General features: G+C 30.4%; 1 protein-coding gene across 10 annotated transcripts in view; it reads left to right on the top strand.

The window, feature by feature from the left end:
- Positions 1 to 23,139, top strand: part of LOC148629090 (dynein axonemal heavy chain 3-like) — a 96,656-nt gene extending 73,517 nt beyond the window's left edge. For 4 of the 10 annotated variants that reach the window (XM_088543565.1, XM_088543557.1, XM_088543571.1 and 1 more), the window contains 25 exons: positions 12 to 183; positions 431 to 517; positions 945 to 1,061; positions 1,315 to 1,500; positions 2,146 to 2,283; positions 2,508 to 2,612; positions 3,078 to 3,238; positions 3,984 to 4,155; positions 4,592 to 4,714; positions 5,018 to 5,195; positions 6,435 to 6,542; positions 8,906 to 8,982; positions 9,514 to 9,600; positions 9,900 to 10,106; positions 10,336 to 10,473; positions 10,789 to 11,049; positions 11,837 to 11,929; positions 16,189 to 16,287; positions 16,831 to 17,013; positions 17,552 to 17,644; positions 17,834 to 18,007; positions 19,335 to 19,349; positions 20,078 to 20,188; positions 20,617 to 20,677; positions 21,195 to 23,139. In XM_088543565.1, the coding sequence (XP_088399691.1) occupies positions 12 to 183; positions 431 to 517; positions 945 to 1,061; positions 1,315 to 1,500; positions 2,146 to 2,283; positions 2,508 to 2,612; positions 3,078 to 3,238; positions 3,984 to 4,155; positions 4,592 to 4,714; positions 5,018 to 5,195; positions 6,435 to 6,542; positions 8,906 to 8,982; positions 9,514 to 9,600; positions 9,900 to 10,106; positions 10,336 to 10,473; positions 10,789 to 11,049; positions 11,837 to 11,929; positions 16,189 to 16,287; positions 16,831 to 17,013; positions 17,552 to 17,644; positions 17,834 to 18,007; positions 19,335 to 19,349; positions 20,078 to 20,188; positions 20,617 to 20,677; positions 21,195 to 21,340 (3,292 nt within the window). In that variant the 3' untranslated portion in view covers positions 21,341 to 23,139. Of the gene's footprint in view, positions 1 to 11; positions 184 to 430; positions 518 to 944; positions 1,062 to 1,314; positions 1,501 to 2,145; positions 2,284 to 2,507; positions 2,613 to 3,077; positions 3,239 to 3,983; positions 4,156 to 4,591; positions 4,715 to 5,017; positions 5,196 to 5,813; positions 5,847 to 6,434; positions 6,543 to 8,905; positions 8,983 to 9,513; positions 9,601 to 9,899; positions 10,107 to 10,335; positions 10,474 to 10,788; positions 11,050 to 11,836; positions 11,930 to 12,283; positions 16,288 to 16,830; positions 17,014 to 17,551; positions 17,645 to 17,833; positions 18,008 to 19,334; positions 19,350 to 20,077; positions 20,189 to 20,616; positions 20,678 to 21,194 lie in introns of those variants that run through there. The other 6 variants (XM_088543561.1, XM_088543580.1, XM_088543585.1 and 3 more) reach the window with 6 other exon arrangements.
- Positions 23,140 to 23,909: the final 770 nt, after the last annotated feature.

Raw genomic sequence — 23,909 nt, 5'->3', positions numbered from 1 at the left:
TTTACTTTCAGTTATTCACTAGAAAATGCAATAGTAGTGATGAATGCCAATCGATGGCCTCTGATGATAGACCCACAAGGTCAGGCTAATAAGTGGATCAAAAACATGGAAAAATCAAATAAATTGGAAGTCATCAAACTCTCTGATCCTAACTACAGCAGACAACTAGAAAATTGTGTTCAGGTTTGTAGGATTTTAGCCAGTATCTTGTTATATTGATTTGCTTTAGGAATAGTTAATTAAATTCAGCAAAATATTTCAGAGTTGAGATTTTTAAGTGACATTGTTATTTTTGTTGAATAATTGTAACCTGATTTTACCATAGTATTTCATTGTAGATCTCACAGGGTTTTAAGTATTTTGATGAATTTATTCAAATATTCTACATATATGTTCTAGTTTTGTGTCATTGTCTTGCTGTTATTTTCAGTTTGGAAATCCATGTTTACTGGAGAATGTAGGAGAAGAATTAGATCCAATCCTGGACCCTGTTCTACTTAAACAAACATTCAAACAGGTTAGTGTTAGAAATTCAAATTAGTAAGGCCCTAAATGCCATAATAAATAAAATCCTAGATTCTCATCCAACATTTTTCAAAATTAGGGGCAAGCAGAAGAATTTTATTTTTTATCAATTTGACTGAAAAATAGGGAAAACAAATCAAATTGAAATGTTTTGGGAAGGGTGAAAAAATTGGGTCAGGAGGGGATGAGAATCTAGGATATTTTTTATTTTGGCCTTAAAACAAAATTAAACTACAACAAATATAATGCCTTCAACTAAGTGTGTAAATGTCACTCAGTTTGATTAAAGTATGGAAGTTAGAATACCTATTAAATGAATGATTAAAAAAAACTTTTAGACTTATGCTTATTGGTTTATCATGATTCTTTGAAATATGATGTAAAGAATTTTTCTAATTACAGTTATTACTATTTTTTAGAATAACATGGATTACATAAGAGTGGGCGACAACATCATTGAATACAGTAAAGATTTTAAACTTTACATAACAACAAGGTTACGCAATCCACATTATCTTCCTGAGGTTTCTGTTAAGGTTTGTAATACACATACACATAAAAAATCCTGTTTTAAGAAAAGCTGAAGAGAAAATGAAAAAAAAAAGATCGAAAAGAAGGCACTCTGTCATTTACAAGAAAACCTCACAAAAATTATGCAGAAATATAACAGTATTGACAGAATGAAAAAGGAATACTTATTTTGTTAGATTTATAAACAATGACATCTTGACAACCTAGTCAACCATATATTATATGTGAGGAAATTATGTTTCTTATTTATACTTGAAGGTTACTTTGATCAACTTTATGATCACCCTGTTAGGGTTAGAAGATCAGCTGTTGGGTATTGTAGCTGCTAAAGAGAAACCAGATCTAGAGGACAAGAAAAACAAGCTCATCATAGAAAGTGCCAAAAACAAACGTCAACTGAAAGAGATAGAAGATAAGATTTTGGAAGTTTTGTCAACATCAGAGGTTTGTGTTTTTATTTTCCAATTCATTCTCTTTAAAGAATGATTCCATTAGTTGTTCACTTTCAAAATACTGTGAAAGTATTATTGTTCATGAGCTACCAATTTTCGTGGTTTTTGTGGGTGAGCCAGACCACCAAATTCATTTTCCAATGAAAAGGAGATTCTTATTCATGTGTGTACTGAAAACCACAAAACCATGAATTCACAAATTGACGAACCTGAGTAACTTTCCTAATCCACGAAATTTGGTATCCCCAAATTAAAGTACTTTCAAATTATTGTAAATAGGAGATAGTGTTATGAATTGCCAAATCCAATGACATTACATTTTCAGTATTCTTACTTAAAGTAAGATATAAGGACTATTTAGTGTAAACATCATTGTTTGTTGAAAAATTTAATTTGAGTATAAAGTCTAAAAGTATGTCTATCTCTTCTGCTAAACTGGTCAAAAGATTTTTAATTATTTTTAAAGATTTTTTATTACATGTGTATGTCATGTTGGTCATGATGACATCCTTTCAGAAGCATAGTTTTTACATAACATGGTTCAAAGGAACAAGAACATCCTTTTTTTTCCTTTACCAAACTAGATTAATGGTTGTATTTATTTGTTCTTCATCACATCCTCTGATTAACTTACCAGGGTAACATATTAGATGATGAGAAGGCCATACAGATTCTGTCATCCAGTAAAGTGTTGTCTCAGGAGATATCAGAGAAACAGGAAATAGCTACTGCTACAGAGACCAAGATTGACCAAGTCAGGGATGGTTATAAACCTGTATGTCACTTCATAATTTCACTTAAAAATATTATAGAAACATATTTATATGGTTTTAACAAAGTGAATAATGCAACATATAGAAATGTTTGTTTTTCCCTATTGTATAAAAACATAGGTTTTTCAGTGAAGTATTTTCTGGTTCTTTTGGCCAACACAGTTATTTAATGTAAAGAATCACGGAGTTGTAATGATTTATTTATAGGCAATGTATTGTTTTATAGGTTGCAAAGCATGGAAGTATTTTATTCTTTGTGATCCAGGATCTGGCTAATATTGACCCCATGTATCAGTATTCACTGTCTTGGTTCATTAACCTCTATATACAGGTCAGTTTAATACAATTTACTTTTCATAGGTGCTGCCAATTGACAATTTGATGTCATTATTGAAATGTAGCTATGTCACTTTAGCTTTTTTAAGTTAAGAAAGTATATGCAAAATCATTTATATTCATGACAGAGGAAAAAATTATTGAATCTTTTTTTTCTTCAATTGTTTGATTTCTTAATGATAGTGTCAATGGATTACATGAATTGAGTTTCACATCTACTGTATATGAAATTGATATGATTCCATGTGAAATTCACTTCACATGATTTTTATGTGAAAACTTTATGTGAAGGCGTAATTCATTTGATTTAAGTGAGGCCTGTCACAAAATTTATATGATTATTTTTGACAGGTGAAAGCCACATGAAATTCACAAGAAAATATTAAGTATGTGTACTTCCCTAACATACCTGTACTTTTTGTGTTTAATATTTTTTCAATTTTTTTTTTTATTATTTCAGTCAATATTGAACAGTGAGCAGTCACCAGACTTAGAGAAAAGAATAGAGAACCTAAATGAACATTTTACTTATAGTATTTACATTAATGTTTGTCGATCATTGTTTGAGAATCACAAGTTATTGTTCTCTTTCCTGCTGTGTATTGGAATACAGAAACAAGAGTAAGTTTGAAAAAAAAACAAATGCTTATGTACTTGGATGATGTAGAGGTAGTGACATGTTTTCTGAATACTTGTTTTTGTCAAGGAAGTCTATTTATAGACTGAACTTGACTTAGAGATCGTTGGCAACCAAATTACGTAACCAGGGTAGACATTTCAACATATAACTACAAAAATAACACTCTGGCGGTTATTCTCCTTGCAAAGTTTGCATTAAGATATCACTCCGCCGCCGATCATACTCCATGTCAAATATGTGGTGTTTACTTTACGTATGACATTGGCGTGTAACGATATTAAGGCTATATAATATGTTTTGTTTCTGAACTGTGTTAAATTTTCTTTGAAATATTTGAATGATATAATTGATTTACCTGTTCCATACTGACAGTTTTTAAGTGAACCCATGTTATTCACAGTTAATGTGTGTATTCTTTGAGTAAATTTTTTTTATGTATTGAGTTTTATCTTTTTTCTTGGTTAGTCTTTGTCCCAAGATTTTTTTTTCTTAAATTCATGAGATTTCATTTTTATTACTAACATTTTGAAATAAAATATTGATCTATTTGTATTGAGACTTGATGATGTCTGCATTATTTCTCTATAGCACTTTTTTATTTTTTTCTGCATAAGTTTAAAGCAGAAACATATTGATGTATTATGAAATGAGCTTTATGTTATAAGCATGAAATGGCATTCAGCATCATGTTTGCATTTAGTGTATTGTATGATTACTGTTTAACAGAGGGAAGATTGATGATAGAGAGTGGAGATTTCTTTTGACTGGTGGTGTGGCATTAGAAAATCCATTCCCTAATCCTGCTTCAGCTTGGTTACCTGTCAAGTCATGGAGTGAAATTGTTCGGTGCTCAGACTTACCTGCATTTAAAGGTTTTATGGATCAATTTAAAACCTTGGTATGTACCAAATAGTAAATAGAAGTGACATTAAGACACAGAGAAGGATATTGCAAAGAATGTTAACGAAATGATGCTGTCAAATTTAGCTAATTATTAGAAAACTAAATTGCGAAAAATGACAACATTGTAGTATCTGTCACCAATCTATTAAATAATGCATGGTTTACCAGTTTCATAAAGAATCTCAAGTTTCTTCCTCAGATTCTTCCTCAACTCAAATGTCTGCCAATCAAATCACTTGAAATTGAAGACTTAAGAGAAAATTCAATGATTTGAGGAAAACTTCAATTTGAGTTTTTTTTTTTTTTTTTTTTTATGAAACTCAGGCCGGATTTATATTTTTGAGAAAGTAAACTTTATAATTGTTGACAGATATATTTGTACTCGTACATGGGATGTGATGAATTCATACTATGTACCTTTGTTATTATAGCTGACACAGTGGAAGAAAATTTATGATTCACCAATGCCCCACACAGAGGAACTACCAAAGCCGTGGGATAAACTGGACAGATTACAGAAGTTAATAGTTCTCAGATGTCTCAGGCCTGATAAGGTGGGTCAAACTAAGTCAAATATTCTATCTTAGTGAAATAAGGAATTACTTTGGTGTCTTCATATTTCATGGAAATTTTTTTCAAAAATGTATGAAGAAAAAAAAATACATTTGATTTTTCTCTTCCACAATTTCATGTCAACATAAAAACTATTAGGACTTACTTTTATGTTGGTCAACATTTTTAAATTTCAATTTAACATTAAAAGGAGAAAGTCTGTTAGTTTTTCATACAAATGTAGATATCTTCATTATAAGTTAAGAGTTAAATTGTACAAATGCTTAAATGTGTTTTTACAACAGATGGTACCTGCAATACAGAATTTCATAGTTGATACCATGGAACATAAATATGTAGAGCCACCTACCTTTGACCTATCTCTTAGCTTCAATGATTCTCAGTATTTTACACCATTGATATTTGTCCTGTCACCTGGTGCTGACCCCATGGCAGGACTCTACAGATTTGCTGAGGAAAAAGGTATATTTTATTTTAGTTCCTTAATAATGTTAAAATTATTTATCTAGATGTGTGAAAAATATTCAAGTTATGTGTTAAGCTTCTAGTTATCATAAAGTTGCTTTTATATCTTTATTTGAAATAGGAAAGTGTGTGAGCTTATAATTTCGATATACATGTAGTAGTATAAATTTCTTAATATATTGATACATGTTTTTTTGTTCTGTATATGGCTAGTATAGACAATGAATACCCTGCTAGTTGTAGCAGCTGTAGATTTGATAATAAGGAGCTATTTTGCACTTAAAAAAGGTCCTTATCCATTATATTCAAAATGATAAGCAATTAGATTATAATGAACTTTATGTGATTTATATTGAATTGACCAAAACTTTTTTTAATTTAAACACAACAAATTGAGCTACCTGTTTTTGGCCTGGATATATTTTGTTGTTCTTTCATTTTTGAATAGGTTTAACCTTCCTCTTTATTTTATGTCAGTATGATTTTAAAGAAATTTAGAATGACCTTTAATGGCTTTGTTTGAAATTTAGAACTTACTGGTTTATGAAAATGTTAATAATTTGATATAAGATTATTCTATTTTGCTGAAATATTACATGATTTCTTCCTTGCCAGATTTAATTTATCATGTTCCTAACGCTGTTGATGGTAGGTTTGATGTAGCCAAAATTGTAGTTGGAATAGGATCAATTTATCAGGGATGATTTTTTTTTCGCTTTTTAGCAGAATTCAGCTTATTGAAAACCAGATTTTACTGTTATGATTCTTTTTTTTTTACTGTATATTTATTTCCAATTTTACCAATTTCCACTTTGTTTGACAACCTTGTAAAATCATCCCTGAAAATATACAATATATAATGCATAAGTCTCACGTCTGATTTTAATATTTGAAAAGATACATAGGTGGCACAGAATTGGTTCTTGGAATTTCTTTGTGTTTTTGATAGAGTTGTGAAATCCTTAAAAAAGCAGAAGTGTATTAAAGATGTGGTAGCTTGAAGATACAGCTTTATTTTTTTATACTTATTGTTTAATCATGTAAATGATAAATATTGTAGGACAAGGTCTCTTAAATAAAGGTAGAGTTAATATATCTGGTTTGGACAATACATTGTGTATATCTTTTTATCTAAATACCACATATTGTAAATATAAACAACTTGCTCAGTGTACAATATTATGGTAAATCTATCACCTGATTCAATTCTTAACTCACATGTACATACCTTAACAGGTCTTATTCCTCGGCTTGAAAAACCAATGGTCAAATTGTCGAAGGCTGAGTCAAAAAAGCGAATAATAACATCAATAATTGGATTAAGTCCAAAAGTAGAAAGTGAGAGTATGTCACTGTAGATATATAATATCTACCAATATGCATGCCAGTTAGCTGCACACAGTGATGGGGAATGCACTTATATTTATATATAGCCTTTGTACAATTCTGTATGTTAATGGAAATTTTATTGTTACAGAAAATTGCCTTTTTAAAAAGCTTGGAAATTTAATCACCGATTAAAAAAATGTATTCAAGAGTTTTAAGTAATAAATAGTTTGCTGTTATAGAAAAGTTAATTTTTGGGATAAAATCATCTAAGAGACTCTTTTATCAATAGAAATTGTAACAAATTCATGGAGTGGAATTTCTGTGAAATGAATAAACATTTTAGTATTGAGTTTGTATTATTAGTGGTTGAAGGGATGAAAAGTGTTTCTTTTCCTCAGTTCTTCAAAATTTTCATATACATCAGATTGTACAAAATTCACATGAAATGAAACAAATGTTATAATGCTGAATGCTGACAATACAATATTGCATGTTTTAATTAACCGTGACTTTTGTGTTTCAGTTTACTTTTTCTGTTTTTAGGTTTTATGAACAATACACCTAATAAATTGTTTGTACACTATACATAAGGGTTTACATATCCTGCCACACATATTGGTTAGGTTACCTCCCTTTTAATTGACAGGTGTGTCCGTCCATCAGATGATCATTTCTAGTATTAACTTGAAAACTGATTATTTTTCCAAACTTATACAATTTTTGAAATCTAATATACTGATTGAAATCAATTCTCAGCAAAATCCCATTTGTAGTTTTTGAGGTATATTGTTATGGGCATTTTTATCCCCCTTTTCATGAGAACTGATCTTTCAAAATGGGTACAATAAATATAATTTGATTTTCAGCACAATATTATTTTCAGTTCCAACTTGTGTTGGTTTTTTTTTTAAACTTTTGCCATCCCATCTTTTTGTGATTTTAATGTTCAATGTTTGATTCCAGAAAATGTAGGAAGGTATCATAACCTTTGATTATTTTTGAATACTTGTAGTTATTTATGAAATGTTTCCTAAAGAGCCATTCATGAGGAGTTAGATGTGACTGTTAAAAAATGTGTTCTTGTCTTTCTTACATTCATCTTGTACTTACTGAATACTTTTTTTTTCAAACTTACTAAAAGAAAGTCCTTATTGAATTCAGGTTTACTGTGTATAGTATATTATGATAAATGAATTATTCATGGTAGAATGAAATTGTTTTTTAGAAACAACAATTCTATGAATGCTATCTCTAACTTGCATGTTCCTTATATGTATATATATATATGAAATAACTGCATGCTAGATGTGAAAGTAGAAAGCTTAGTGTGCTGTTCTACCTTAGTGATTAAGGGGGAGAATAAATTTTCTGGTACATGTACTGACATTTTGAATAAGCTTTCTTAAAGAGGTAGATCTAGGGTAAGGGACATAACTCTTGAAATCAGTGATATGGTTGTATCATATTCAATTTCACCAAAGCCTATCAAGCTTTCATTAGAAACAGAATAAAATCAGTCCAAGTTACTGTGATGCTTACATGATTGATGTAAAATGCTGAATACAAATGTTCCAATGATTTGTAAGAGTTGTGTCCCTTATCCTAGGTCTACCCCCTTAAAGAAAGTACTTTTTCAGTGCTGATTTGAAGGTATTAATTCTCAGTACATTAAGTGTATAGCTGTCTATAGATTGTTCTAATTCACTTTTTGTAAAGGAAACATGTCTACATGTATTTATCATTATTGTTAAAGTATTACAATATTAATTTAGTGCAGTATCCGTAGAGGGCCACAGATGTCCAAATATTAATTGTTTAGACTAAAATTTTTGATATATTAAGAATTGTTGAAATTGGACACAATTATTCTATAGTCAGAAATAGACAATTTTATTGCAAATTCTTCATTTTTTTTCCACTTTGGAGAGCTGCGAACTATAATCACTTATGTTTTCAGCTCAGAGTCATGTCTGAAAAATAAAGAATCTGAATGAAAGACAGCTTGTACTTAATCACATTGGATGATGACTGCACGCCATATGTACCTGTTCTATATGTACCAAAATCCCAACAATACAAACTAATCAGTAACCTGCATGCCAATGTACTGAATACAATATCCCCAAAAATGTATATTGATAATAAGAAAAATAATGTCAGCAGTAATTTATTTTTTAATATTGATAGTAGCTCCCTATGCATCATTTAGCAAACATGAAAGTCAGTACCGATTTTTATCCTTATTTATTTTTTTACTTAAACAATGAGATTTAATCTAGTGATTAGAAAGCTTACTTAATGGTCCTGCTTTTTAGACTATTTTTTTTCTAAATGCACTGTATTATCAATATAGTATATTGATTTGATTTTTCTTATAGCCCCAGGAAGTAAAGGTTTACAGACGATATCATTAGGTCAGGGACAGGGTCCAATAGCAGAGAAAATGATCAATGAGGTAACATAAGGGGTTAAAATAAATGTTTTGGGTATAATATATTCTACATAAGAATGCTGGGATTATTTGAATTTATTTCTAGCCCTTTCATACTAAAAATCTTTAGAATTTAGAGTTTCTGTTTCTCCAATGAGTGAGTTGCATTCAAGAAATAGCCATTGTTAATTGGCCTACCATCATATTAATAAATACTGACTAGGTTAACACACTATTTCAAAATTTTATGGTATTTAAGGTATTGACTATTTGACAAAGTTCAGTAGTGGTTAATCTTAAATGATTGCCACTGTTGTGAATTATAAATTTACTTTTCTGGCATTTGAATACTTTAATATATCATTTATATGGCTATGAATATATTTAATGTGATTCAGTTATATCACAAAAATTCATGTACACATAATACAAATATCATATGTCATTCTAAATTGAAATGTAAAAAAAAAGCTATCCATGTAATTATTCTGTCCAGAACTGTCATGGTTTCATGTGTTTGGTTTCATATGATCAGTTGTATTTTATTATTTATAGGCTGTTGAAGCAGGAACCTGGGTAGTTTTACAGAATTGTCATTTGGCTGCCTCCTGGCTTGGGGAATTAGAGAGAATATGTGAGACTGTGAGTATAATTTCAGTTGTATAAATTTTGTATCAACCATATATTTCAATACTTTGCTGTTACTTATCCCCCTTCGCAAAAAGTTTCCACAGAAATATTGAAGCTCACATGTCTGTCTGTCTGTCTGTCATTATTTAATACATGTATAATGAACACTCTTTGAATCAGAAGTATTTGATGGATCTGGATCAAATAAGGTAATTTAACATGGGATGACAGGCTGGCTAATATGCTTGAGTAAATGTAAATTGTGAGTTTTAATGCTCTAATACTAATCAATCAATATTTTCCGTTTGCAGGTTATTACAGATGCTAGTAGGACAAAGCCATCATTTAGACTTTGGTTGACCAGCTATCCCTCACCAGTGTTCCCAGTGTCTGTTTTACAGAATGGTGTTAAGATGACCAATGAACCTCCCAAAGGTTTAAGGGCTAACCTCCTCAGATCATACCTCAATGATCCTATCTCAGATCCCGCTTTCTTTAATTTGTGCAATAAACCTGCAGTAAGTCATCTTCAGTGTAATTATGTGTTAACAGAAATGAAATTTTAATTTTTTATGGCTACATTCTGCTCTAGAGATATATTTAAAGTATTGAAATAGTTTTTAAAATAACTAATGGAGAGTTGAAGAGGAAACTGTAAATTCCAAAATTATTTCGTGCACTTTATGCATTTCATTTTTTAAATATTTCAACTTTGATAAATCATTAATTTTATGTTTGTACCGCTAGGTTTTTGAGAAGTTGCTGTTTGGGCTGTGTTTCTTCCATGCTTTGGTTCAAGAGAGGAGAAAATTTGGACCTCTGGGATGGAATATTCCTTATGAGTTTAATGAATCTGATCTCAGGATATCTGTAAGACAACTTGAGGTTAGTCTTCTCATAGTTTTTGCCACATATTGTAACAGTAGATAAGTCATACATCAGTATCAGCCAAGGTTTGATTCAGGAAAAAGTAATGGCTTTATTGGCTTAGAGTCATCATAACATAATATATGACGTATTGTGCTTCCTTGAAGAAGCATTTAAAAGAATCATTTCTGATTTAGTATAAAGCAAGATCCTGATCAAGAAAATTCCCACAAAAAAAACTTATCAAATGTTATAAAATACTAGTATTATCATATTAAAGTACACTTAATCAATAAACAAATATAACGATTGACTTTTTATGTATATTTTTAGATGTTTGTAAATGATTATGACCAACCTCCATTAGAAGCCTTGACCTATTTAACTGGAGAATGTAACTATGGAGGTAGAGTTACTGATGATCTTGACAGGAGGTTAATCCTCAGTCTACTCAAAATATTCTACAGCAAGGAAATCATTGAAGAGGATGACTACAAGTTCTCTTCAAGTGGATTGTATTTTGCCCCTCCCAAAGGATCATACAATAGTTATGTGGAGTACATCAGAAAACTACCCATCATACAACACCCTGAGGTATGTGTATACCCGGCCACATTTTTTGCACCTGTCCCAAGTCAGGAATTTCTTGCCTCTGTATGTCTTGTTTCGTTTTCACCTTTAGTTTTATTTTTATGTTACTTGAGTATACAGGGACTACTCTTTTGCTGTACCTGTATATAATGATTATATTTGGGGCCATCTGCCACCATGACCTTTGGTATGAGGGTTTCCTCGTTGTTTATTGAAGACCAATGGGTGGCCTTGGGCTGACATTTTCATCCTGGTGAGGTTATTGTCTCTGACATATACACCATACGTATTCTCTTTATGTACTGTAGGGTTCAAGGTTGTAACAATATTTTATTGTCAACTTACATCTGCCAACATTACCTATGGGATTATACTAGTTCTATTGTTCATATAAATATTTTGAATTTTTTGGTACTGAGAAAAGTTAAAGTTTGTCATTATCATGACCAGTCTTTGCCTTTAGCCACTAACACTATGACCAAGTCTAGTAGAAATTAGAAATTAATGAGTTGACAGACAAGTAGTCAGAACTTTTGATTTTTGGGTTAGCAGCTGAAAATGTTTTTGGCACAGACTGCAAATAATTGTACATTCTGTTTTCTTGCCACTAGAAAACAATCTCAAATATGATTTATGTTAAAAAGTTATTGCTCTAGACTTATAACCCTCTAGTTTGCTTGTAAATTTTATTTTAAATGTTTTTGTGAAACTTAAATGTAAGACTTTTATTACTTTCCAATTTTTCCTTTTCATTAAGAACTCATTGCATATTTTCAAATATCTACTTTAGGTCTTTGGATTACATGAAAATGCAGATATATCTAAAGACCAGCAAGAAACACAGCAATTATTTGAAGGCATTCTCCTGACACTTCCAAGACAGGTGAGATTAAATAATACTGTAACAACCATATCATAAAGGATTTTTAACATTACTTCATTCCCAGTCAAATTTCATATGGATGCAATAAAATAACCTTTAACCTTTTGCACTGGGAAATTGCTATGTGTAAAATCTTCTTGATTAATGTATTCTGAACTTTTGTTTTCGACTCTCATATATTTATTCTATTCTCTCATATTCTTTTCTTATTGAGTTTGTTTTTAAACAGTTTGATATATATACCAAATATTATTTATTTCTGTATATGCATGTATTATTTTCTTTATTTATTTATCTGTATTTTTTTTCTTATTCCCATTATTTTGCATGTCTGGTATGTTATGTGTGTTACAGGACAAGGTACTGATTGATACACTCTTCTCCTTTTTTTTACTTTGTTTTTTATTTGTGTGGATCTTTCCTGGTTGCAGATTTGGTATGAAAGGAAACTTGGCAGGACACATAGATTATTGGTCTGTGTGTCTGTGTGTGCTGTACTCATTTTTCTCCTCTACCAAATAACAAAAAATTAAAATTAATGAAAAAATGCTTAACTTACATACTCATTGCATTTGGAGAGTATATAGTGATCTCTGTGTCCATTCTTGTTTGTCCATCCACAATCATTTATGTTATCACAGCAAATTGATATTTTAAAAGAAGCTTTATATGGGTATGCTTAATCATGGGATTCAATTTCAGACAGAATTAACATCAACTTTTTGTTTGACAACTGTTTATATATTGACCATGTGATTATTGGAATAGGGAGTGGGGGTATCCTTTAACAAGCTTCCTTACAATTTTTGGGATTTTTTTCTTACATGGTCTAAAACAGAAAAAAAATTAAATTAGCAAATATTTTAAGCCCAGAGCCTATGGGTCGACTGAGAATCCTTTAAGGTGGAGAAAGTGTTGTATAGAGATCCCTTTAAGGGGGAGATAGTGTTGTGTTTTGATATTTCTATATTGTTGCAGCTTTTTGGAATAGCTTTATTTACACTTATAAGATTACTAATTTACTTTCTTTTTATTTTGTCTGTGATGTGTGAAGGAATTAAATTAACACATATATTTTATACATTTCCAATTATTTTACCTCCTTTTTATTGTATTTATTGACCAATAGAGTTACTCCTGCTATTAAAATTATATCTCTAATGGAGGGACTTACATGTTATCATGTTTTTTTGGTCAGTTATCAGACTAACATACCCATAGTTGTTAAGTGTCCAGGCTGGCTGGAGCCTTCTGATATTTCATAAAAAATTCAACATTCATCTGACATGCCCATGTCAAATCTGTTGGGGGATAAAGCCACATTCAAATATCTCTCCCACCTTTTTCAAATAAGGTCTAAGCATAAAACATGTATGGAAAACAAAACCTTGGCAAATCTCATGCTTTTAGAAAATTTTGAGATGGAGATCTCCTGCTTTAGAATTTTTTCAGGTTAACACCTATGCTTACCATACATCTATACCTTTACAGATTTAGTGTCTTATATTTATTATTTTGACATTTAATACTTCCCTTTATTCAAACCATGCCAAATCAATCCTGTCTTCTATTTTTTCTCCTTTTTTTACCAGATTGTGATAACAGAAACATCTACTATGTTGATGGTGTGTTTTGTCTTATGAACTCATCCATAATTACATTATTGATGATGCTGTTTGAAACGATGTTATGTATTTTTCAAATATATTTTTTATGAGTTGAATTGTTTAAACACAACAGAAGTACATTACATGAAAAGATCATTTCTGAGTTATGAAAAAACAAAGAATGGACATAAAAACCATAGATGATATATCTGGTCTGTGACTACGAATACATTTGTACTGTTACTGCAGTTGTTCTTCATCAACATGTCAATGTGATAAAAAAATTTCTTATAATTATTACCCATAGAATATCAGGTTCAAATAAATTTATTCAACATATTCTACATAGTAGTAATATATGAAGCTGTTTCTTTTCATTATAGATAGTTAAGGTAAGAGTAGCTATTAAGTAGTTGGAAACATCTACCACTTATTATTCATTTGCTCTGGTTTTTTTTTACAGCTCTAAACCTGATCTGATCCTATTAGATGAACTTTACATTATGATGTATATGCATGTTCCTGTCTTATTTTATGTGCATGTTAAAACAATGTATACTTACGCACAATTTTGTAGATTTGTTGTTTTTCATATTAATTTTTAGATGTGGATGGCCTATTTATTTGAGTTGATTATTTATCTCCCTACTGTCTGGAAACTTATATCTCTTAACTATTTTACAGTTTACTGGAAACATAGAACAATGTGTCTATGAATGGTGGTGTAAAAAATTAAGATGGGAATTCATAAGTTATTTACTTTAGTTGCAGTGAAAGAATTTATTTTTAATTATATTATTAGTAACATAATATTTTATCTAGGATATTTTTGTTGATAAATTTTTCAACATTCTAAATTTGACCTTTCATACTCTTACCACTTTCTGACTGATCAAACATACCAACAGTAAAGGGCCTAATTTTACCTAGAGCCTTCAATTCAAAAGAGCATGGCTGCACTTTTTTAAATTGAAAAATGTATCTTGATTTTGTTTGTGCTTCAAATCAAACATGCTGAAATTCCCATGTTTATAGCTGACATGGCCAAGGAGCCACAAAACTTGAAAAATTTTGATACTTTGGAGAATATTCTCCACTTTTATGGTAACTCCAATCACAAACAGTAAGAAATATTATCAGACTTAAGGTTTTTTTTGTATTGTGGCACCAAGGCTTCATATAAAATTGTAAAAAGATATAAATCTAAAATAGTGTTTAATTTTCAGGAGTTTGAGACTGAAAGTAGCAATGATCAAGATGTGAGAATAAAGTGTGACCTAATCTGAGAATTAAGTGTGACCTTATCTTTTTAATATTTGATGTTTGTTTCCATCTAATATCAATAATTTGCACAAGTAAAAGCTCAAATAGGCCTGTTGTATCAGATTCTTGCTGCCAATTTAATTCTGTCATTGTCAGATTATTAATTACCCCGGTAGCTTTGCTAAAATGTTAACAATTTGTCCATCTGTCTGTCAGTCCAGCAAATCAGTTTTCCACACTTTTCTTGGTCATGCTTGCTGATGTTCAACTCAAGTCTGGTGAATATTACACCATGACAAGTTTCCACCTTTTTTTATACCCCCACTTAGCAAGTGATATGGTGAATTTGTTAACAAATTATGCACTAAATTTTCATTCTATTCTCAACTTTTTTGTCAGTAGGGGAATTTGTATTGCCATGCAATACTCTCAGAATGATTATTGAAATATAGTCCACATGCATGAAAATAATACTACATAAAAGACCACAGTAACAAAAAAAAAACTAAATGTACAAATAACATTATATACAAAGTACTTTATGTAGAAGTGGGTTGTTGTCTTCCTTGACACATTGTTTTCTCTTTCTTCAAAATGTCTATATTTAATGTACATGTTTTAAGTATCTTGAGTTGTTGTCATGAAAAGTTTCATATAAAAAGGATTTTAGATTGACAGCCCATATTTCTTGTCACATGCACTATGTGTGGATCACTGCAATACAAGTTATTTTTTCTTGGAATGAGAATAAAATGGTTCACTGAGATAAACATGTATAAAGCTGAATACATTTTGACTTATGAAATGATAGAATTCAGCAGTTAGTCAAGAAGCAATAATTAATCAATGGCTTTAACTGAATCTACAAACCTGTTATTTTAAATTTTATACATTCATCTTTTTTAGAATGGATTTATTGTGGTATATTGAGTTCATCTGTCCCACATTCGCATTTAGCATAATAGTTTAAAAATGCTGTCAACAATTTTTATGAAACTTTGATGAATTGTTTCTTTTTATTGCCTAAAGCTCCATTTGGATTTTTATGAAATTTACAATTTTTCGTTTTTGAGTTTATTCATATAAAAATGGGTGATTTTTCTGTTTTTGGACTACAACTTAAAAACGCTTGTAGCAATGTTCATGAAACTTTTGTGAATTGTTTATCTATATTTATTCCATTTTATTCTCATTCCTTCTTTCCTGGATTGTAGCACACCACCATGTTGTCACTTTTACACGATTGATATTGTATAGAGATATGGAATACAAGACTTACTTCATATAGAAATCTAATTACATGTCTGTGACAGAGCATAATGGGAGTTTACATGTATTACCATAATTTGCTCTACTGAAATTCAACAAGCTGTCTCTTACTTCTTGCAGACTGCAGGTGGAGGAAAGTCATCTCAAGAAATTATTGAGGAATTATCTACAGATATTCTGACCAAGATTCCACCTGATTTTAATTTAGACGAAGTACAGGTAATAAGAATGTTGAATAAGAATTTTTGGGGTATTTTTTGTGTGTGTGTTCTTATCTTTTGGTGCCTGGACATATTATGGTTTATAGCCAGAAGTATCCAGAGATTTTGGAAATTTCCAGGCCTACATAAAGCAATTGCATGAAATTAACAAATTTTCTAATTAAAATGTGGTATTGATGCAGCCACTTGAATACCACGAATCTGCCAATGCACAGCTGTCTGTTCAAGTGGGTAAAACTTTTAGGGATTTTAATGACTTTTGGTACATGTATAACATTTATACTTATATTATCAATGTTTAGATGAAGTGCTTATCATTTGTTTGAATACAGATGGTAAGATGTATGTGATATTCATTACAACCCACAAATAAGTGAGATGACTCTACTTTAGGGTTTGACACATTCAGAACATGTTTATTTGCAATTCCAAGTGTTTAAAGTAGAGACTTGCTCTCAATATACCTATTAGTTTGGCTCTAGTGTCCCTTGACTTAAAAAAAAATCATGCTAATTGTGAATGTTTCATGGTTGATTTTTAGGGTAAGTATCCAGTGAGATACAATGAATCAATGAACACCGTACTGCTACAGGAATTAATCAGATTCAACAGGCTTATACAAGTTGTCAGAAATACACTGCAGGATATCAAGAAGGCCATTAAAGGCTTGGTTGTAATGTCAGCTGATCTAGAAGATGTCTTTGACAGTATGATGGTTGGAAAGGTGGGCTTACTTTAATCATTATGATTCTTATCACAAAATGGCATCTTAAATAAGCATACATAGGATGATGATTAAAGTCGTAACAATTTCAGAATTCTCTTTAAAGAATTGAATCCACTAAATTCAACAGTAGTGAATTTGTTAAATTGAATGAGAACAAATGTGTGTCTAAACAGTTCAAGGGGATTAATTTGGTTTGTAAATTATTACATCTATGTATAATTGTTGTAGTCCCTGTTGAACTATTCACAGTTATGAAATTGATCTGATTTGTTGTGCTGTGTTAAAATAATGAGCTAATATGAGGGAGGTGCGAACTTAAATACTAGGGATTTTTAGTCTCATGAAAAAGACAAATTATATTTTTGTACAGTTACCTGATTGAAATGTGATCAATGATAGTTTGTAGTTTTGGATGTAAGGTCTAATTACTGGCAGTAAGTATTTCTGCAGCAACAATTATATCCTATTAGACATATCTACTGTTTGGCGCAAAAACAGGAAAGACTGAAGTAATGACATTTCAATTTAATTTCAGGTACCATCTGTATGGGCTTCCAAGTCATATCCATCACTGAAACCTCTTGGTTCATACATCACAGATCTCATAGCTAGGCTACAATTTTTCAAGGTAAATTTTCTTGTTTCCTCTTTAATTCAAACCTTAAGATACTGTATAAGTATTAAGTGGTTTGATTAGTTCCAAAGTATTTATTATTTTGTTTATCAAAAAAATATTTAAAACTGCATCATTAGAGAATATGAGTGAATTTATTATTTTATTCTTTGGAAAATATGACATTTATTTTTACTACTGTAGGACTGGATATATGGAGGGACTCCATTTGTATTCTGGATATCAGGGTTTTATTTTACACAGTCTTTCCTCACTGGAGTACTACAAAACTATGCCAGAAAGTTTAAAATTCCCATTGATCATCTGGGGTATGAGTTTGAAGTCACCATGGTTGAAAGTTCAATGAATTCAAAACCAGTAAGTGTATACATGTTATAATAATTTTGTCAATTTCAAAACTCAAATATTGATTCCACCAAGAACTAAGAAAAAAAATATGTTTGAATGATAAAGAATTGCTGTTTTGGTTTTCAAACCAGATTGAATAATTTTACATGTGTGTAGCTTCAGTTGTATTTTATTTTCGATGCTTTGGTTTTTTTTTTATTTTCGGTTTGTATACTGTTAATTGAATTGTTTTTTTAGTTTCATCTGAGATAACTAGTACTCTTAGTCACTTAGTTGATAAAGTTGTTAGACCTTTTTACAAATATTCATCATTAGAGTTTTAGAATAATTATTTGTTCTTTCTTACTTGTTGAATTTTTTAGACTTGTTTTCAAAGAAAATTTATAATAGAGGTTTTAAGTAGGACTTCATAACTATTATAACTTAATGAATGGCAGCAATGAGCTTGACTTACAGATAGTAGTGTAAAATCATTCATAATGGAAGCCTTCACATGGCTTTCTATTGGCATACTGCAGTCTGTCCTCATGTTGTACAATTACTTTAAAAACTCCATGTGAGGACCTTCCCTTCCATTTTTCATTGTTATCTGTATTTTTATTTTAGAGTTATGGAATGTTTAAGACTAATATGATAGGAACAGGCTTATCCTGTGTCTCAGCAGAGCTTTATTTTTGTCATTGTACTTCCAGACCTTACTTTCAATTTTATACTTATGATTTTTTGTGTGATCTATCACTGTGGTCTCCAATTTAAAAAAAGCAAACTGTTTAATATTGAAGAGGCTGTCCATATAAAAATCAGGCAGATCCCATGATATAGGTGGCACAGGTCAAATTTTATCCCACTGGAAATTTTGTTCCAATGTAATGTACAGTATATATCATATGCAGTGGTTTGTAAAATAGTATGAATTTGTTTTAAATCAACAATGAATGGCTCGAAAATTGACTAACATATTCCGTAACGTAGTCAATTTAAAGAATTATCTCCCCTTTTTCAATGAATTTCAATGCTTCGTATGTAATTTATTTCTCTTAAATGGTTGAATGTAATCAAAAACTTTGAGAAAGGATGCATTTTTTATATGAAATGGGTGAAAAAATTTTCAAAACAACATTTGTCATGTGCCCCACCCTGCCTGGTTTTTGCATGGACACCCTCTTAGTTATTGGCAAAGAGCTGGGCTTGTATCTTACTGATTAGGCTTACTAATGTTAATTAAAGGCAATTTATAAGTAAGGTATTAATTTAGTGAGAGAAGTTTGTAATAGAGTTTCTGATAGAATCTTAATCACAGCAAAGTCAGAGGTTAATGAGTGAACTTGTATTTTAGATTTTACCAGCCAAGGTAACTGTAAATGGGATAAGCTGTTTACTGGAATGCAACTGAATTTTCATTTCATTTTGTTTATTAATTTCAATAATACATGAACTTGATATGGGTTGTTTATCCAGTACTAACCTTAACTTGTAGTGTATGGGTTAGAAATGTATGTCACAGTAGAACAATGAATGGAGTGGTAGCAATTTTATAAGTTTAAGTTTGTTGCCTAGTTACATTGAAGGAAATTTTTAAGCTAGTAGTTATATAGTAAAAAAATAGAGGTACATTTATTAGCTTTTAAATGTCTTATGTAGATGAAAAAAAATAAATTAAAAAATTTGAGAAAATCATTGCATTTTTTACCTATAGTATAAAGTGGAATAAAACAAACAGGATAGCTCTTAAAATGTAGCAAAAAAAATGCATTTTTTATACACCCCTCCCCCATTCCAAGTAGGAGGTATTCAGTGATAGGGTTGTACATCTGTCCATCCTTCCTTCCTTGCTTCCTTTAAACAGAAGGACATCCATCTCTTATCTGTTACCCCTCCTACACCACTGAATGGAATTTAATTAAACTTTCACAGAATCGTCATTACATGTTTCCATTGTGCAACTCATATTTAAGATTTTGAACCAAATCATTTTGTAGGTCAAAAGGTGCATGTTATCAAATCATGAATGGGGTTATCAAGCTAGTCTATATTTTAACTGCTTGATTGTTGACCTATAACTTGACTTTCTAATTTCAGACTAATGGTGCTTATATTAAGGGGTTATATATGGAAGGAGCTAAGTGGTGCAGAGACAAGAAAATTATCGTAGAATCTGAACCCAAGATTCTGTATGATCTGATGCCTATTGTATCCTTTCAAACTGATTGATTTATTAACTCCAAACTTCTAATTGAGGGATTTTCATGTTATAACTGCTTTTGAAAATGGATATTCTATTTGTTTGATGGTTTAAAGTATTAATAGTTTCAAGGTGTGATAACTTTTTCCTGATAATCAACCTGAACAGTATTAATGAAAACATGAAAACAAAATTTTGAACAAACAATTTCTTTTTCTGTTTTCATTTGGCAAAATATCTATATGAACTATTTTTTTTTTAATGTTTTAATTTTTTTAATTACTATTTTTAAATTGAAATTGAATATTTGATGCTTTTATCCTGAAGACATTATCCTAGATAGTAATACATGTTGATGGTTCAACATGCAACTTTAGAAGATTACCCAGCTGACATAGTCTATATAGTAGTACTTTGTTTCCTTAATGACTTTAAGATACTGCTAAAACCTGGAGAAAAAGCGAAGTTTGAAGAGAGACAGACATATTTGTGTCCAGGTTTGTATACTCCAGAATAATATCATCAGAAATTGATGTGATTATCTTAATATTACAGTAAAAAACATCCTGCTTTTCAAATGCTTTGTTATTATACCCTCATATAATGAGTGAGTTATATAATTGAACCACATTGTATACCTCTTTGTCATTCTGTCTGTCAGAATTTTTATCTCAACGATTTCCGTTTTCAGCTTTAAAATTAGGTGGAGTATACATTGTAAGTGATTTTAGTTGCTGTCCAATATCAACAGCCTGTTTTGTGAACCTTCGTAATTTTTCACTTTATGGAATGATAGAGAAAATTTTAATGTCTTAAATCTCAGTTACCACTGATTTATTTCAAATGTCAGATGTGGCTTTTATATAGATGAGTGAATTTAGTTGCTGATCCAGTGGTGTGTACCTGGCATGCATACAACTTCATATTACTAAAGATATCATTATGAAACAGCAAAAAAAAAATGGAAAGGGAAAATTATTGTTTTTGTCTCCATGCTCAACATGTATGTTTCAGTGTATAAAACTAGTGCAAGGAGAGGGACACTATCAACAACAGGTCACTCCACCAACTATGTATTAAGTATCCAGCTTCCATCAGGTAAAGCAGAAGAACATTGGATCAATCGAGGTGTTGCCTTGTTGTGTCAGCTGGATGATTAGGGCATGACCAATTCCATCAGGTCACTCTAAAAACACTGAATCTATGGAGGTGTTGCCCTGTTGTGTCAGCTAGATGATTAGGATATAACTATTTTCAACTAGGTCATGCTGAAGAAAATACAATCAATCAATGTGTGGTTTTTTGTGTCAGCTGGATGACAGATGGCCAGTTTCCATCAGGTCACACTAAATGTATGATTGGCTATTGTATAAATTAACTGTGCTTAATGTCTGTTTGAATGAGATTGTATGTTATGAAAAATAGAGAACATTAGCCTTGGTATCAATTAGTGACACTTAGTATTTCTTGCAAATGTTAGTGCTGCTTTTTTGTAAATGTTGCAAATAATAAACTGAGAATTTTCATTGTTATATGTATAGTATCAATTTAGCTGTTCTGTTTAGATAGTGCTTTTTGATTGTAATTCAAAGATTTTCCTTCCTAATTGAAAGTTATATTTAGTGGGTATGTTTTAGTGGTAGGTCTTTTCATTTCTACTTTATAAATTACTTAGACCAGAAATAATAATCTAATTCAATTTTTTCTTCTAATATGCATAAAAAAACATGTTTTTATCTGGGTTTGAACTGTGAGATCATATCATGCCCCGCAGAACATTTTTTCCGCTTTTTATGACTGTTTATGTACCAGATATATGTATAGGTGTAATACATTTTATATCAGTTTTCAAATTGTTGCACATTTAATTTTATATCCATCCAATTTAGAATTTTTTTTTAATGTTTGTATAAGCATTTCTGTGATAGTTACATCCCCTTTGTTGGTAATTATACCATGCATTTAGTTGAATTGTAATTATGAATGGTTTATAATTGTAAATAATATAATGGAATTAAGGCTAACCAAGTCTTTCAAGATGTGATTTATTAAAAATGTAGAGATTTTGTATTTATTGTTTCCTTGAAAATGAATCATTTTGTAATGTTTTTAATGTAGTGTTCAGAAAGTTTGTGATTTTTTATGACATTTACAATTTACAATTTAATGTATATTGATAAAGTTGTTTAAATAGAGGAAGTTTACCCACACAGTGATTCATTCCAAAGCTAATACTAAAGGAGATTGTTAATGAGCAGTGGAGGGCAGATTGTGATTTTTTTTTTAGAATGTAAGGTACATAACCTAAGAATGTTTGTATTTAACTTGGTACAGGTAGTGGTATATTGAATATAATTTAGGTATTTTTTTATTGTAGTTAACATCAAATCAACAAGGAATTAACATGTGGATGAACACTTGTCTTTATATAATGTTTAGTGACCACAACATGATGTGTTTTATCAATATAATTGGTCAGGTTTTAGAAGTGTGTTTTAATTCCATTGTTCAGTAGCTTTATACTTAATGCATGTTGGGTAGGACTTTGAATATGAAGAACTGATTTATATCTAATAAAAATAATGATGACATTTTACTGTAGACGGAAGGTTAATGTAGCAAATTATTTTTTATTATGGAAAAGTTCTGCAGACATATTTTGTATGTTTTTTTTTTACTTGAGGAAACCTGTTTTTGCACTAGGAAGTTGTATCTGTAGTGTTTTCTGGTTTGTCAGTATTACTGCTGTATAATATTTTGCTTTAGAAACAAACTTTACATTGTTTTTCTAGTTTATATTTCTATTGTATATATATATATACCTGTGTATTTATACCTGTTACTACCGTCCCTATTCATCCACTGTGATATAAAGGTTCAATACATTGTTGTTTATGACTTGTTTTACATATTTAAAATTTTAATAACATTGTTCACTCTAAAATAAATGTAGAAGTTATTCATGCTGTTTTTATTATACCCCCAGCAAACAAAGTTTGGTAATATTATATAAGAAGTTTTAGAATCATATATAAATAAGGATGAAGAAAGATAGTTATTGTCTAATACATGCAAATGAGATTATTCAACATAGAGAGTTTTATTCTACCGGTGCTCCCAGTTTTTGGTGGAGTTCCAGTTGCCAATTTGCTTTTGTTTCTTTGTATGTTATTTTGGTAATTTCGTGTTCTTTTTTTGTGGCTGTCTTTTTTCCCTGTCTGGTTTTTATCTTTAAATTATATTCTTTTGATTTCTGCTGAAGTCTTGGTACAGATGACTGTCTATGATTTATTTATTGGTTGACCATAACAATGTTACAAAATACAAATTTTAAATCATCTGTTGTCAATGAATTTTAAGAACAGAAAATAGGAAGTTCAGTGAAACTTGTCTAAACTGAACCCTGAATAACCCAAAAACCTGTCTAAACTGAACTCTGAATAATCATAAAACCTGTCTAAACTGAACCCTGAATAATCTAAAAACCTGTCTATAATGAACCCTGAATAATCTGAAAACCTGTCTGAACTGAACCCTTTTGGACTTTTAAATTTTTTAGGTTTAGACAAGTGTTTAATTTACCTAGGTTAATACATGTAATACAATTAAATTGATATATAGGACTTCAAAAAGTGTCTCGTTTAGACAGGTTTTTGATTTTCAGTGTTCAGTTTAGACAGGTTTTTTTTTAATTTTTAGTGTTCAGTTTAGAAAAGTTTTACTATATTT

The sequence above is a fragment of the Perna viridis genome, chromosome 1 (assembly GCF_037379345.1).
Source record: "Perna viridis isolate PV_CMFRI_1.1 ecotype Kerala chromosome 1, ASM3737934v1, whole genome shotgun sequence".
Taxonomy (NCBI): Eukaryota; Metazoa; Mollusca; class Bivalvia; order Mytilida; family Mytilidae; genus Perna; species Perna viridis.
Note: the sequence above shows the minus strand (reverse complement) of the source record. Positions and strands in the feature narration are given on the sequence as shown.